General features: G+C 47.0%; 1 protein-coding gene across 5 annotated transcripts in view; it reads right to left on the bottom strand.

Annotated features, from left to right (window-relative positions):
* The window catches only part of LOC140396933 (electrogenic sodium bicarbonate cotransporter 4-like), a 150,012-nt gene that overhangs the window by 89,978 nt on the left and 44,715 nt on the right, over positions 1-15,319 (bottom strand). Inside the window, exons 3-4 of one of the 5 annotated variants that reach the window (XM_072485871.1) lie at positions 14,802-14,990; positions 4,923-5,052 (exon numbers count right to left, since the gene is read on the bottom strand). In XM_072485871.1, the coding sequence (XP_072341972.1) occupies positions 4,923-5,052; positions 14,802-14,990 (319 nt within the window). Of the gene's footprint in view, positions 1-4,922; positions 5,053-7,239; positions 7,336-11,109; positions 11,219-11,424; positions 11,567-12,226; positions 12,330-14,801; positions 14,991-15,319 lie in introns of those variants that run through there. The other 4 variants (XM_072485875.1, XM_072485874.1, XM_072485872.1 and 1 more) reach the window with 4 other exon arrangements.

Below are 15,319 nucleotides of genomic sequence, written 5' to 3'. Positions count from 1 at the left end.
GAGGACGTGTTCCAGAGTCGTGGGGCTCATGTGTGACTCTGCTGTCGTAAGGATAAAGATGGACATTCCATAAGGCACACCAGAGAATGCCAGTCGATTGAAGAGCAAGTCAACACAGGATCAGAGAACAATTACAGCTAGCAGAATGTTTTCTTCAAAATCTTCAAATGCTACTTGTAAACTAGATTTCACATCACAAGCTCTCACACCGCTTAATGCGGCAGTTTGACACCATGACAATTAATAAACACTGCCAAAATCAAGAGCAAGGAATGTGTCTTATTGCTACATTGTCATCAGTGCCACAAGGCAGGACGTAAATTGGCGTTACCAAAACAGAAAACACTGGACATTCTCAGCAGGTCTGACAGCATCTGTGGAGAGAAAAAGGAGCTCAAGTTTCGAGTCTGGATGACCCTTTGTCAAAGCTGATGTTTCTTTCTATCCTCACTGTAATGACCAAGAGGAGGCTGACTGTGACCATCATATAGATTTACAAGGGCCTGCATAATGAGGCATTGCAGTCCCAGTGCAATCCTAGCTGGGAAGACTTATCTCACCAGGCCCTGAACTGGGCCTGCTTTTAACCTTTGCTCATAACAAGCTCCAGGTGGCAGCCCTCCGCCCCCTGCCTGGGGCGCTCGTACTCCACGAGTCCCACCAGGAGAGCAATGAAGGTTTCCTCATGGACCTCATGGGGGGGTTATGACATCCACGTAGCGCCACTCATACTCATAGCTGTGCCATGAGCTGGGGAAGAGTGGATCAAGTCCCACTTACTCAGTGGTAGGGGAGCCTTTGGGTAATTTAGCATTTTCTGCAACAGAAGGGGTGATTTCCTCTTCTCGCCAGACGCATTGATATTATTCAGAAGCGGAATCGCAGGCCGAAAGGTTCAGCTCGAGCTGGAGGCACTGACTTGTGTAAAAAATGGCATTAATGCCTTTGCTCCTTCTGGTGTAGCCCGTGCTGGATTCTATTTTAGCGAGGAAATTAACCCTAGTGTTCTGCCTAAACTGTGCAGAGCAGGCACAATGCTGTACCTGCTAGTTTTACAGCATGGCTGCCATTTTCAATGTCCAGCAAACATCTTCTCTCAAACATTCGCAAATAACAAAGGCATCATGAACCACTTTTAGGTTAGTCCCTAATTGAGCCCCATTGGCTCTGCCTGAGGATGCAGCTACTGAAAGTGGACTGGAAACAGTACTGCAAGTGGTGAAGGCTTTGTTTCGGACTTCAAGGTTTCAGACCATTTGCAGCCAGTCATGTTTGCTGTAAGTTACAGTCCTCCTTGATAACAGATTGACAGGGAGATTGATCCACGGCAACCTCACCAATGAATAGTATATGGGATGTCTCAGTTTTACCATGGAGATATTCACTGAAATCTACCTCTTTAAGGTAGACCTACAGCCTCAGTGCAAGCCGAGGCAGGTACTGCCAGTGGCTACGAAGATGACAATAACAATGGCCAGCAGGAACATCATTGTGTTAGGGGATTGTCCAAGCTGAAACCAGCAATGTCTGAAACATCTGTTGTATCCACAGAATCCCGACAGTGCAGAAGGAGGCCAGATAACCCACCGAGTCTGCACCATGCCTCCAAAGAAACACTCTACCTAAACCCACTCCCCGGCCCTATCACCGTAACCCCACGCATTGATCATGGTCAATCCACCTAACCTGCACATCTTTGGACTGTGGGAAGAAACCGGAGCACCCGGAGGAAATCTACGCAGACACGGGAGGAATGTGCAAACCCCACACAGACACACACCCGAGGCCAGAATAGAACTCAGGTCCCTGGAGCTGTGAGGCAGCAGTGCTGACCACTGTGCCACCATAGAATGGAGCCAGCACAGAAAGAAGAACACTACACTCTCTCAGACCAGATAGAAGCAGGTGGAGTGTGCACATGACTTTGCCATGAATGCACCAAAGGTTTCCGCTCCCTGAATGTGCTGTTGCTGTGCTCTCTGCTCAGCACATCATGTCGGGGAATGCTTGGTATCCTGGCAGTAGTTACGATGCCTTGTCTGCCAGTGGGCAGTGCCATTGGTATTTGAGCCCACATACCGAACCAAGGGCTGACTATTGGTTAAGGAAGACTATCTGCTAGCCACCTTGCCTATGAGTGACCTCTGCAACCTGAACATCATGAAAGATATGTTGTCACATAGAATGTACTTGGGTGTACCATTGGAGTATTGTCACTGCCTCTGTACTCTTCACCCTTCCCTTACCCTTTTTCAGTTCATCTTTATTTAACCCCTACATTACAGCATTGAGGACCTGCATTTCCAAAGCGAAATGGACGGTACCTGAGAAAAGCATTTGATTTTAATTCCAAATGATTTCAAAGGCATTTTGGGGCATTGTGAGTTTGACAAAGGCACTATACAAATGTTAGTGTTTATTTCTTTATTGAGCCACTTCCCTTTAAAAAGCTACGGCAGATTTCACCAATGTGTCCAATAGGGCATTCGACTCTAACACAAATGCTTAAATATTCATTGAGAACAATGGAGTGTGGTTAATTCCCTCTCCCTCTCGGTAGCCATGTACACCAGGTCTACCCAGGACAGTTCACCAATTGTGTGCCAAGGTTCCAGGCAAAACCTGCAAGAAAAAAGCTGAAGGAAACCATATTTTAATTATAACACGATTTCTGGTTTCCTTGGTGCAGACTGGACTTCTTGTGATTTATTGGTGTACATGGGCATCAGAGCAAAATATAATTAAACCGCACAAAGGGCCCTTTTAGGAAAAGCAAAATTGTTAATCCTAAAATCTAAGTTATGATTTAAGTCACGTTGCAGATTACAGCTCTTTATTGGCTTCAAAGAGTTGTTTGGAAAATATATTTTCAACAAACAATGTTGGACTGAATAAATTGCCATTCTGTGATGTTTAGCGTGGAAAGAAACCCAGGGGTGCCATAGTCACTGGGTTAGAAAGTGCAGGAGCTGTAAAACCATGCTGCAATGGACGTTGTAATATCGGCCATCATAAGCGGCATCATGGCTGGGTCTGCAAGGGTGGGAACAAGGGCAGTACAGTTGCCCAGTGGTTAGCACTGCTGCCTATGGCACTGAGGACCCGGGTCACCGTCTGTGACGGATATTGTCCATATTCATTATTGTTTGTTTGGAAACTCTCATACCCATGTCCTTGTCTAAGTACGTTGCAGAGGGACTCGTGTGCGACTTCACCCTCTGGCGAGCTGGCACCAGCGCAATATTTGCCCCTGGCCACGGTTGTTCCATTTGTGCCCAGGTGCTGCCTCTTCATCATTCATCATTCACTTCTTGGTGTTCCCCCACTGAACAAGCACACTGCTGCATGGGAGGGGGAAAGTAAGAGGTTTATGTTTACATTATCTTTAGTTTGTAAATCAGAAGAGATTGTGTGGTGAGAGGATTCGCTGGGAGGACAGTTTCAGTCTTGCTGCTGACCACAACCTCAGCAATGGCCATCCCAATAATGGCCAGCACTGTCTCCTCAATGGGGGGTTAGGACGTGCAGCCATGCCTGGTCTTCTGCTAGCTCCAGTTGTTTTTTAAAAATGTATTCATTCAAGGGATGTGGGTTTTTCTTGACCACCGTCTTCCTGTGGCTCTGCATACTGGTCCTCAGGGCTTGACAGAGATGAGGAGGACTTTCTTCAGCCAGAGGGTGGTGAATCTGTGGAACTCTTTGCCGCAGAAGGCTGTGGAGGCCAAATCGCCGAGTGTCTTTAAGACAGAGATAGGTAGGTTCTTGATTAATAAGGGGATCAGGGGTTATGGGGAGAAGGCAGGAGAATGGTGATGAGAAACATATCAGCCATGATTGAATGGCGGAGCAGACTCGATGGGCCGAGTGGCCTAATTCCGCTCCTATGTCTTATGGTCTTATGGACCCCTGGCTGTTATCTGCTCCATCTGGAGGGCTTCCTAGCCCCCTGAGGATAGATGAAAACTCTCCCCCTTTCTATCTCCTTCACTCAGGCCTCCAGTGCAGGCTCTGAAAGCCTTGGAGCTTGCAGTCTCCAACGTTGTGCCATTTTCCATCACTCTCTGGGTTAAATTCACTTCCGAGACAGCTGCCAGCAGCTACTTCAGCAAGAATGAAGCTCCCCCCTTTAAGAGGTGCAGACCAGCTTTAATCAGGGCAGTCCAGCTTTAAGTGGTGCGAGGAAGTTACGATTTGGGGCCCCCTGCTGATGTGTCCAGCCAATGAAGAGCACGGTTAGCAGTGGCTGCACACAGCAATCATTCAAATGAGCAGGCAGTGTGAAGTTGGCATGCGGCCTGCATGCCAATGAATGGGCACAGGCTAATCATACATTGCAATCGCCATGCCTGTTTTCAGGGGGCTATCTAGTTTAGTCCCCGGTCTTTCTCCTCCTCCCCTACCCCTCCCTCCCTCCTGCACCCCACCAATCAGGTACTCTTTCATCCTTTGTATCGATGGGATCGTCATTGCCATGGCAATGATTTACACAAGGAAGCTGAAGTTTAGAATTTGTGTGGTCACAATAGCCTTAGTAACTGTGGTGTCACTCTGAGTTACATTCGCAGCTAAGATAAATTACAGGCATTCTGACAGTCAAGGTTTCAGAAAGGCAACAAAGAGTTTCACATTTTCTTCAGCATTTCTGCACACGCCTAACCTACTTTAAGGTTCATTTCTAGAACTTGTTCTGATCAGAGGCTTGGTATTGGTGACATTAATCTTTTGAGTCTTGCTTTTGCTACTTACTTGTGTGTTCCTTCACATGGTTGCAATATGCTTCAAACAGAGCAACAGCGACCCGGCAAACCACTGCTCGCCTGTTTGCACCACAGCAGTCCCATCATACTGGCTGGCACTTAAAACAAAGAAGCCGAACAATAGGCAGAAAAAAGGTCCATTAAATGGAAGTAAGTCTCACTCACCTGGCAGATTCCTTCCATTCTAGCTCGTCTCCATCATGCTGGAGGGTATCCATCTCTGTGAAAAGTGTCGGAGTTGGGCCATCATAATCTTCTCCAAGAATGTATCTCAGGCGCTCAGCAGCAGGGGACACTATGCAACAGAGGGATATCAAAGCACATCACATTAGATTCATATCCTGTCAAGTGGGGAAGGGCGGAGCCAGTGTGAAACTACGATCATTGCCTCTACACATCTTTGAACATGAGCTTGGCTCTTTCCATGAATCTCTGGACACTGGACCTTTATCTTCAATCACGTTGGGGATCAATTCATGCCCCCCCCCCCCCCCCCCCCCCCCCCAACCCCCAGCCCCAGAAACAGGACAATTCACTTTTCAACAACATTGTCCTTCGTACGTCACTCAAGGTTCAGAATGGAGTCACTGCTGTTGGGATCATTAGTCGGAAATGGATATTGCCAAATGCCAGTAGCATGATGAGCAAACAGAACAGTGACCAGCTTTTGTCCCAGTTAAATGTGAAGTGCTTTCCATTTCCTGGTACTCAGAAAACTTTGAATGCCCTGCACTGCTGCGGCTATGCCTCTGAACATTAATTGAAGTTTTTTTTGAGACTGTCAATTGCAATTCGCTGGTCACTGTGTCTCCAAGGAGAAAGCCTAAGGATTCACAACAATAGGGCAGCATGGTAGCATAGTGGTTAGCACTGCGGTATCACAGCACCAGGGTCCCAGGTTCGATTCCCTGCCACTGTCCCTGTCACTGTCTGTGCGGAGTCTGCACGTTTCCTCAGGGTGCTCCGGTTTCCTCCCACAGTCCAAAGACGTGCAGGTTAGGTGGATTGGACATGCTAAATTGCCCTTGGTGTCCTAAAAAGGTTAGGTGGGTTAAGGGGATAGGGTTGAAGTGAGGGCTTAAGTGGGTCGGTGCAGACTCGATGGGCCGAATGGCCTCCTTCTGCACTCTATGTTCTATGTTCTAACCTGCACGGGTTATGTTTTCTGAAGCTGAAACCAATTTGGTAATATCCTGTGTTGACTCCATCATGTCTCTGATGGTGTTTGTCCCCAACATAGCAGAACAGCTGAATACGGGGTCCAAGGTTGCTTATCACTGGTAGCTGAATATTAGCCTCTGCTAACTTCCCATTGGCTTTGTCCTTTCTTGTTGCTGACGCTTTCTTCCCCTCGCTTGTTCGGCAAACCAGAATGTCCATGTCCCATCATCAGTGACTGCAGCCCTCATTGCCTTTCAAAGTCACTCTGACACTGCAGCCACTTATTCCATCTGTGTTACTCATTACCTGTAAGAGGCAATAGTGCACGATGTAATGAATCTAAGCCCCTTCCTCTGTGTTCTGAATAAGTGACCTCAATGACCGGGAGGAGCTTGCCACAAATCACTCAGAACGGTGACAACTTGGCAATCAAGTCCCAGTACCTTCTTAATGAGGCAGAGCAGCAACACAGACGGACAGAAAAGGAAGGAAATCCTGCCCTCCCTAACCCACTAGGGATGTCCTGCCTCAGGTGTTCAAAGCTTGGCGGGTGGGGAATTAGCCTGCTCAGTCACATGAAGACCCACGGCAGGAACCTGGAACCCTTAGGAGATCCTCGAACCGAGGGACAACTCTGCATTCTGCACATTTACAGGTATCTGCCATTTAAAAGGCCATTCCCCTACTTTAGAAAGATTAGCTGACTGATCCCCTCTGAATTATTCATCCCCACGCACAACTTTTGCGTTATTTGTCAAATTAGAATGAGTTCCTTTAGATCTCTCGCACAAATCCGAGATGAAGTTGGTGAATTGCCTCAGCATGCAGCTTTGTCAGAATTAAGTTTCATTCAAAGCTTCCCTCTCGATATAACAATCTTATTCACAAGATCTGTTCACAACAGATTTCCTATCTAGCCTCATATAATCCCCTCCAGCCTAACCTATCCATAAGCTTTTCTGGTCAAACGTATTGAAGGTTTTTTTGGAAAACAAGCTCTACAACATCAATAGGAATGTCAAATCCACTATTTTGATTATTTCCGTAAATAGCTCAATTCGGTTCTTGAAATGGGGCTTGCGCTGCCTGAAGCAATGCACAGAACCCTTTCTGACAGTCAGACACTTCCAGTGATCAGAAATCAAATCGAATGTCTCCCCTGATAATTGATAAAACTGATCAATGCTAGGGTCTGACTTCTCCCCCCTTAAAGTATGGAACCAGATGAGCTCTCTTCCAATCCATGGGAACTACATTTGGGCAAGTCAGTCGCTCACGTGTACACTTAGCATTCTGTGTTTCTGGACCAACTTCGATTTACCCCAATCAGCCATGAACATCTTAATCTTCAGTTCCTGAGGCTGTCTCGAGTTTAGCTTCGCACCTATTCTGTACTAGGGCAACAGCATCATTTCCGAAATGAAAACCGATGCGAAGTGCCTATTTAACTCAGCACTCATTTATTGGGCTTCACACCTAATCTGGCCTACTAAATCCCTCAAAGGAACAATATCGTCTTTGATTGATTCCTGACTTTGAACGTCACTGGAAAATAGTGCAACATTGAGACTATCGTCCTCCTCTCTAAATTGTAACATTGCTAATCCTGCTGGCCATCCCTGTACTTAGCTGCTTTTTATATTTCTCTCCACCCTCCTTGCCCATCTACTGGGAAACGTAGATCCACTCCACATTGGTTTGGAGGCACCATTTAACTCCATTGCTTCACTTCAGTTTTCTATTAGTTTACCAGCATGTGTGTGCTTTTGCTCAGAGAAGTTTTTTTTAAAAAAATGTTTTTATTCTCCATTTTCACATTTTCCTTCAAAACTTACACCCCACCCACAGACAGGAAATGGTAACAAATACAAAATCAATCTCCTTAACAATAACAAAGATCCCATCCTCCCACCACCCCAAACAACGGCCCACCTGTCAATATATGCATCCAATAAAACAAACCCTCCCACGGTGGAAACAAAAAACAAAGGAGAAAAAGAAAAAGGAGTCTGGGACTGCCCATGGTCACCATTGACCTATAGAGTCCACCCCCCCCCCCACACTACACTCAACGCCATCCAACCTCTGAAAGAGTACCGTACATGATACCCAAGAGTTGTAAAGACCCGCCCCCCCCCCTCTCCAACTCCTCCCGTCCACTGCCTCTTGTAAAACTCCTCTTCCCAACCTCGGTTCCTTCCCCCCAACTTTCCACCCCGGCGAGACCACTCGGACCCTGTTCTGCCAGGCTCCGATGGCCGCAGCCCCTCCCCCCACCTCACTCGCGTTCACTGGCCGGCTTAAGCCAGCGTGGAGGCCCCCGCCCGGGTCCCTTTCCCCCTTGCCCGGCCCTAGGAAAGCCCAGAAATCCCCTTTTAGCACACAACCCCCGCATATCGACCTACACACCAAAGAGCCCTCATTTCGAGTGAAAGTCCCATCACTTCCCTTGTCCAAATATATACAACATTGGCTCCTTTAGCCCATACACCCGCACGCAGTGAAACAAAAAAGAAGAAAATACAGTCCTGAGGTTACATCGGCACGTGGCCATTTCTCAATTTCTCAGTTCTGCCACAGTCCTTCTGCCTTCTCAAACTCCTCTGCTGCTTCCGCCGTTCCAAAATAAAAGTCCTTGAGCTTGTAAGTCACCCTCAGCTTCGCTGGATATACAATGCGCACTGCACCTTGCGAAAGGACAGTGCATCTTCACCCGGTTGAAGGCAGCTGCCTCCTCGCCAGCTCCACCGTAAAGGCCTGGTATACACGTATACCAGCTCCAGCCCACTGCACCACCCGCTTCTGCTTGGCCCAGCTCAGAACCTTCTCCTTCACACTGTACCTACGGAAGCACAGAGTCACTGCCCTTGGCGGCTCACTCGCCTTTGGTACAGGCCTCCACGACCGGTGAGCCCGATCCAGCTCATATCGGGAGGGATCCTCCCCCTCCCCCAATAGTTTTGCCAGCATCGCGGCAAAATACTCAGTCGGCCTCGGTCCTTCAACTCCTTCGGGCAGCCCCACAATCCTCAATTTCTGTCGCCTGGATGTATTCCAGGTCTTCCATTTTTCCTCGCAGATCCTTGTTAATCTCCATCACCTTCCGCATCTCCTTCCCCATTATGGTAAGTTGATCACCGTGCTGCAATAATGTCTCCTCTACTTCCTTCAGCGCCTCCCCTTGCTCCTGCACCTCCGCTACTGCGCTCGACACCGCCGTCGTCACCGGGGAAATCGCCTCCTCCACCAGCACACTCAAAACCTCTCTCATCTCCTTCCTCATTGTCTCCATGTATTTTGTAAACTGCCTTTCGAATTCCGCAGCCGTCACCTGAGTTATTTCTTCAGCCGTAAGCAATGCGGCCTCCCCTGGTGCTCCAGCTTCCATTTTCCTTGGTGAGCCCGTGGTGACCTTTCCACTCCCCGACGGACCTTCAGCTGTTTTTTTTACGGCCGTTTCTTTGCTCACCCTCGACATTTTCCTTTACTGTGCCTCCTCTGTGCCTTCTCCCTGCTTTTGCCGCCCTTGTGGACCCTGGGACCGGGCTTAAAGCCCTGAAAATGCCATTCCCGAACGGGAGCCCTCCATTGTGCGGCTGCCTCCCGCCCGCCATCACCGTAAGCCTCTTTGCTCAGAGAAGTTAATCCTATTAAATCGAGTTTTAATTCTATTAACCATCCCATTACGCCCCAGCATGAATCAAATAAAAGCTTTGGCTTTATCCCTGAAATTAAATGTCTCCGACATTTGCATGGCTGTCATGTCCTCTTTCTCATCGGTTACCTATCATTTCCAAGACCGCTGGTTCTTCTGAACTGCAAGTGAAACTTTCTGACTCAAAAGCAATTGTAACTAATTCTTCCGGGCAGGAATTCCAGTTCCTATGGTTACGAGCCAATCCTACAATGTTGTCTTCTAGTAAAACGCTCTTAAAGTGGTGATGGAAGGCAAGCTAAAATCTGTCTGTTCCTCAAACTCGAATCCTTTGACTTGCTTGCAAATTAATTATCTGCAAACTTTCACATGATTTCCATTGTTTTCTGTTGTGACTTTCTCAAAGAATCTCTGTCAGTGGTGCCACAGCTGATCAGAGATGTGTACCAACGCACTCTGCCCACCTCCAGTCACAAACGGGGACCATGGTGTTAAACTAGTCAGCTGTCTGTGGCCCTTTGCAGTGGGGTCCAGACGTACTTGGTTACTGAGGAGGCACAAAGCTTCTCTCCTCCCAGTTCGGTGGCTCGATGTGAGGTCCACCTCCGCACCACTGACAGCCTTTTCACTTCATTTGTCCAAATGCAATCTTGATGTGACAATGAATGTCGAAGACTTCAAACACTGGAAGGCGTCACAGCTGAACTTGAACTTGGTTTATACACACACACACACACACACACACATGGACAGGCACACACACACAATCATGCAGGACACGCATGCTGCACACACAATCATACGCACGGACATTCACAATTGTGCAACTTCACGCATTCATTAACCTGAATGAAGGGCTGTGGTGAGCAGAGGTCCTTGTTGACCATTGACTGATGCAGTCCTGCAAATTGACTTTGACCCCTGACCTCAGAGGTCGAGCTGGGGGATGGTACTTTCCCACTTTGCAGGGCACATCCAGAGCTGAATTACAGCAACCTGCCCTCATGCTGTTTCTTCCATCTGATTGGAAGGTTCCAACGATCAAAAAGTAAATATGTCGGTTTCTTGCCTTCTTCACTTGCCAAAAACAGGGCAAGCTTCAAATTGTTCCATCGAGACAAACTGTATCTTCTGTTTGAAAGGAGCACGAACATTAAATTCCAAAGGGCTCACAAATTAATGTTTGTCTACTTAAAATTTCAGTTGTATCCAAACTCAAGTTGAGCAAACAGCACCAGTGTCGACACACACACCCTCTGTAAAGATGCAAAATATAAACCACTCTTTTGAAGACTTTTAACCCAACTGCTGTGAAGTCGAGTTCAAGAAAACAAGTGCAGAGACCATTTCACTCAAATACTTTTGCATGACCCGGTTATATTCCTTCCTGCAATGTTACTGCAGTCCACAAAGTGTTAACAGAGTGAAACAAAATGAATTACATCAGTTCTCTTGTGGCTACAAGACAAACACGCCGATCCGGGCCTCAAAACGCGACTGACAAATCGACAACAAAAGCCACGGTTTCAACCCTACCTGCTTCACTCTCACTCATTTTGTCACACATTAAAAACAGGCCTGTCTGTGCTCGGGGTAACTTGCTGCAGCCTTACAGAGTGTGTCAAAGCCTGTTACACAGAGCTGCTTGCCCTGGAGATTAAATGGAATAGCACGCCCTTTGCTGAGTTGAGTCCTATTGATGATTATGCCAAATCCAGTAGAGCTTACCCATTTCAATTCTGAGAAAGCTTTGACCTTAACTATTCCCGAACCTTTTCCCCAGCGCATCAAGAAAAAAGGCCCCTCAAAAATCAGACAATGAATTGCATTAAAATGTCCCCCCCCCCTTACCTTTTTCAATCTTTCCCTGATATTTTTTTTTAAGAGGCTGAAGCTGAAGTTTAGCAATTGGTGAGTGTTTCTTCCTTTCTGGCCTAGGCAAGCTAATGCTGCCCTTTCAGCATGAATGAAAGGAACTCAATGAATACTTGCGTGTCCCGGTTCCAGTATCTTGACGATGAACTGAGCAGACACTATATTCACTCGAGGGTTGGGGCTTGCTAACCCCCCTCACCCCACACGCACAGCGCCCCATCTTCTTAAAGCCAGACCAATGTTTGGAAAGGAAAGGTGGCTTTGTATTTATTTAAATCATCCCATTCTCTCTTCAAGAACAACACGAAAAGTGTCCAAATTTCTGTGGGAAAACTAGCAATCCAGGAGAGGCCTGAAATTTGGCAGGGTGGCTGGGCAGGGTGGGGAACAGGGTGAGGGAAGGAGCATTTCTGAGGCTGTGAGCGAACTTACATTTTTGTGGGTGGGAATAGAGCTGACCCTGACTGAGACTTTTGTTGAATGAGGGTATCAAACGGCACAAAGCCGGGTGGATGGAGTTGAGGTACAGAGGGAGAACAGATTTGAGGGGCTGAATGGCCTGCCCTTGGTCTGAGTGCTGAATAATTGGATTATGACTGATAGATGTTTCACCACCAGCCTGATTAAAGTTGTACACGGGCTTTAGTGAGTTCCTTTGTTTTGAAACATTACCAGTTTAGGATCCTTGCAGAGTTGAGTGTAAAATATTGCCTGGTCAGGCCCATAGAGTGGCAACAGTTAACAGATTAGCATTCGCAATGCTGAGATTTATTTGTACCTTGAATTCCGACTGGAAACAATGTGCCTTTAGTTCCTCGCGACTGTCTATGCTTTCAGAATCTGGCACTGAGTACACAGAAACCCCAATGTCCTTTATGCACAATCATCGGAAGCTGACCTGGAAGCTGGTTTTGACCCCTGCTTGACCCCAGTAAGCAGTCAAGCCACAAGTGGCGTGCGGCTGTAACTGAGATCAGGCAAAGTGTCAGAACTATTGCTCAGCAACACGGTTCTTCTAACAATATCGGAGACAAGTGCAAAAAACTCTAAGTGAAGTAGCTGATGGGCCAAGATTGGCTACTGTGAAATTTATTTTCCGGAAATTCTGCTGTGAGTTGAGCCATTGGTGCAGGTTTGATTGGAGAACCTTATCATTGTTCAGTGGGGGGGAGCACCACAGTGGGAGGATGGCGTTCTGGTCAAGTTGGATCCCGATCTGACCTGTGTTCAGACGTGGCTGGCCCTCTGTGCAGAGTCAGTGGGTTGGCCCGAGGAGTTAGGGAGCTCGCCTGATTTTTTTCCCTCTCCCTATCCCAGGCCTGCTGAAGTCGATTGTACCCAGCATGCTGCCACCTAAGGCGACCTCAGTTACTCAGCAATGCATGGAGATGAAACATAGGCCATAAGACCACAAAGACCATAAGACATAGGAGCAGAATTAGGCCACTCGGCCCATCGAGTCTGCTCCGCCAGTGTGTGGTGAATGAAAACTCTTTTGGTTAATATTCAATCCAGAGCCTCCTCCCATCCTTTCCCCTCTGCTGAGAGAATCTACAGGTTTTCAGCACATTTTAGTCTGTGTCCCCTTGTTCCAATGTATTGGGTTATCTTGAAGTAGTGCTTCTTATTCACCTGATCTCCACTGTTAAATATCTTCAATGAGTCAAGGAATAACATTGATCAGCAACTATGCACATCATAGCAGTCAATCAAAGCTCTGAATCAATGAAGCGACAATATTAACCAAATGCAGGTGACAATTTATTGTAGTTGTGACCATTTGATATTAGATTCATATCTCCCCAGTGCTGCAAATTGACTGAAGATGCCAATTATTAAAAACAGTTTGATAGTTTTCAATTTAAAGGTTCTGTAGACCACGTCAAACAGCGATTGACTTCAAGTTGTTGAAGAAATGCTAACATGGACAGAACAACAATTTAAACAGTTTAGAATCTACACTTTTAAAGCCAAAACTGAGTTTGTGGTAGCACCATGCCAATTACAGGATGGTACAGCCCTGCTGTTTCAATGTTGGCAGGGATTCCCTACTCCTACTGCTTGTCAATGGGATTTCCCAATGAAACCACCCCATGCTGCCATTAAACTGACGGGCGGGAGTGCACTGCCGGCGGGATCAGAGAATCCACCGTCAGCGAATAGCCGGAGAATCCCGTCCCTGTTTCTTGTAGGGCACAATCTTGTGGCACAATCCTCAACGTGCGCAATGTGTCATGTAGCCTTAGCTCTTGGACTAACCCCGCCTCACACATTCATTAAGACCCTCCAAGTAGAAGTTAATGGTTCGCACTAGAAAAGCTTATGTGTTGACAGTGTGGGTGGGGTGTGGGGGGGGGCGTTGCTTGGTAGTGGCAGCCATGCTGAAACAGTTGCTACTTTTCTGGGACAAAGAATGAGAAAGATCTCAAAAAGAAACATGAATCACATTTTTTTTACCTCAGAATCTGTAACCTGTGGAGGGAAGGGCTGATGGCTTCCAACAGTTGTGAATAAGGATGTGTGCCCAGTATTGTAAGATGCCTTTAAGGAATAGGAAGGAGCATGACATCATGAGAAAGGAAGTATGTTATGGGATCTAGGTTTAGTTTCACTTTTGCTTTCAAGCAGAATGCACACACACACACACACACAGCTCTGCTGATGATGTGTCTTCAAGCCTTCTGACCATGTAGGTATGTTGTCATGTACCTCGTCTTAATAAATTAACCCACAACATGTTTATCAAATCTCTTAAGAATGATTGGTACCATATCACTGTAAAAACATACCAGGTGTCCCCTTCAAGTTGTAATGAAGGAATTATTTCTGTTCTTTTTTTAAAATTTAGAGTACCCAATTAATTTTTTCCAGTTAAGGGGCAATTTAGCGTGGCCAATCCACCTACCATGCGCATCTTTGGGTTTTGGGGGTGAAACACACGCAGACACGGGGAGAATGTGTAATCTCCACACGGACAGTGACCCAGGGCCGGGATCGAACCTGGGACCTCAGCGCCGTGAGGCAGCAGGGCTAACCCACTGCGCCACCGTGCTGCCCTGGAGGAATTATTTCTGACCGAATTGTACTGATGGGATGAATTTACAGTTGTCAATCCTCCAATCTTTTTCAGGTTATAGCTTAATCTCTGGTTACTGCTGGGAGCACCAGGAAGCAACATTATGGGAACATTAAAAGTTGTGATATTTTCACTTTATTTGTACACTATTCATTATGAATGTATTAGAGATGGGGAATGGCTGGGTGGTTGGAGATGAAGGATATGATGAAACATCTAGCGACTGGCAGTCCTAGCTAAGCCATGACATCTCGAGAATAAAATGTAAATGACCTACTGGTAATACTGACGCTGTCGACAGGCGTGAGCACTCTATCACCTCCTTCATCCGTATCGGATCGCTCTTGCCTCTCGGGGTACCAGTCCCCATCGGTGATTTTCTCTCGATTTGTCGGGAATTTCCTCCGCCGTTTCTTTCTCCTGTAGCCTTGGGGTGCAGGGATCCCAATATAGATGGCATTTTGATCTGGACAAAAGGGACTCATTTAGGAAAATTCTTGAGACTCAGAAACATAGAATAATAATAATCTTTATTAGTGTCACAGGTAGGCTTACATTAACACTGAAGTTACAGTGAAAATCCCCTAGTCTCCACACTCCGGCACCTGTTCGGGTACACTGAGGAGGAGGAGGCCATTCGGCCCTTCGAGCCTGCTCCGCCATTCATTATGATCATGGCTGATCATCAAGTTCCATACCCTGATCCCGCCTTCCCCCCATACCCCTTGATCCCTTTCACCCGAAGTCCTAAAAGGTTTACCCCTTATCCTCAAACTCTGACCCCCTAGTTCTGGA

The sequence above is a fragment of the Scyliorhinus torazame genome, chromosome 20 (genome assembly GCF_047496885.1).
Source record: "Scyliorhinus torazame isolate Kashiwa2021f chromosome 20, sScyTor2.1, whole genome shotgun sequence".
NCBI lineage: Eukaryota > Metazoa > Chordata > Chondrichthyes > Carcharhiniformes > Scyliorhinidae > Scyliorhinus > Scyliorhinus torazame.
Note: the sequence above shows the minus strand (reverse complement) of the source record. Positions and strands in the feature narration are given on the sequence as shown.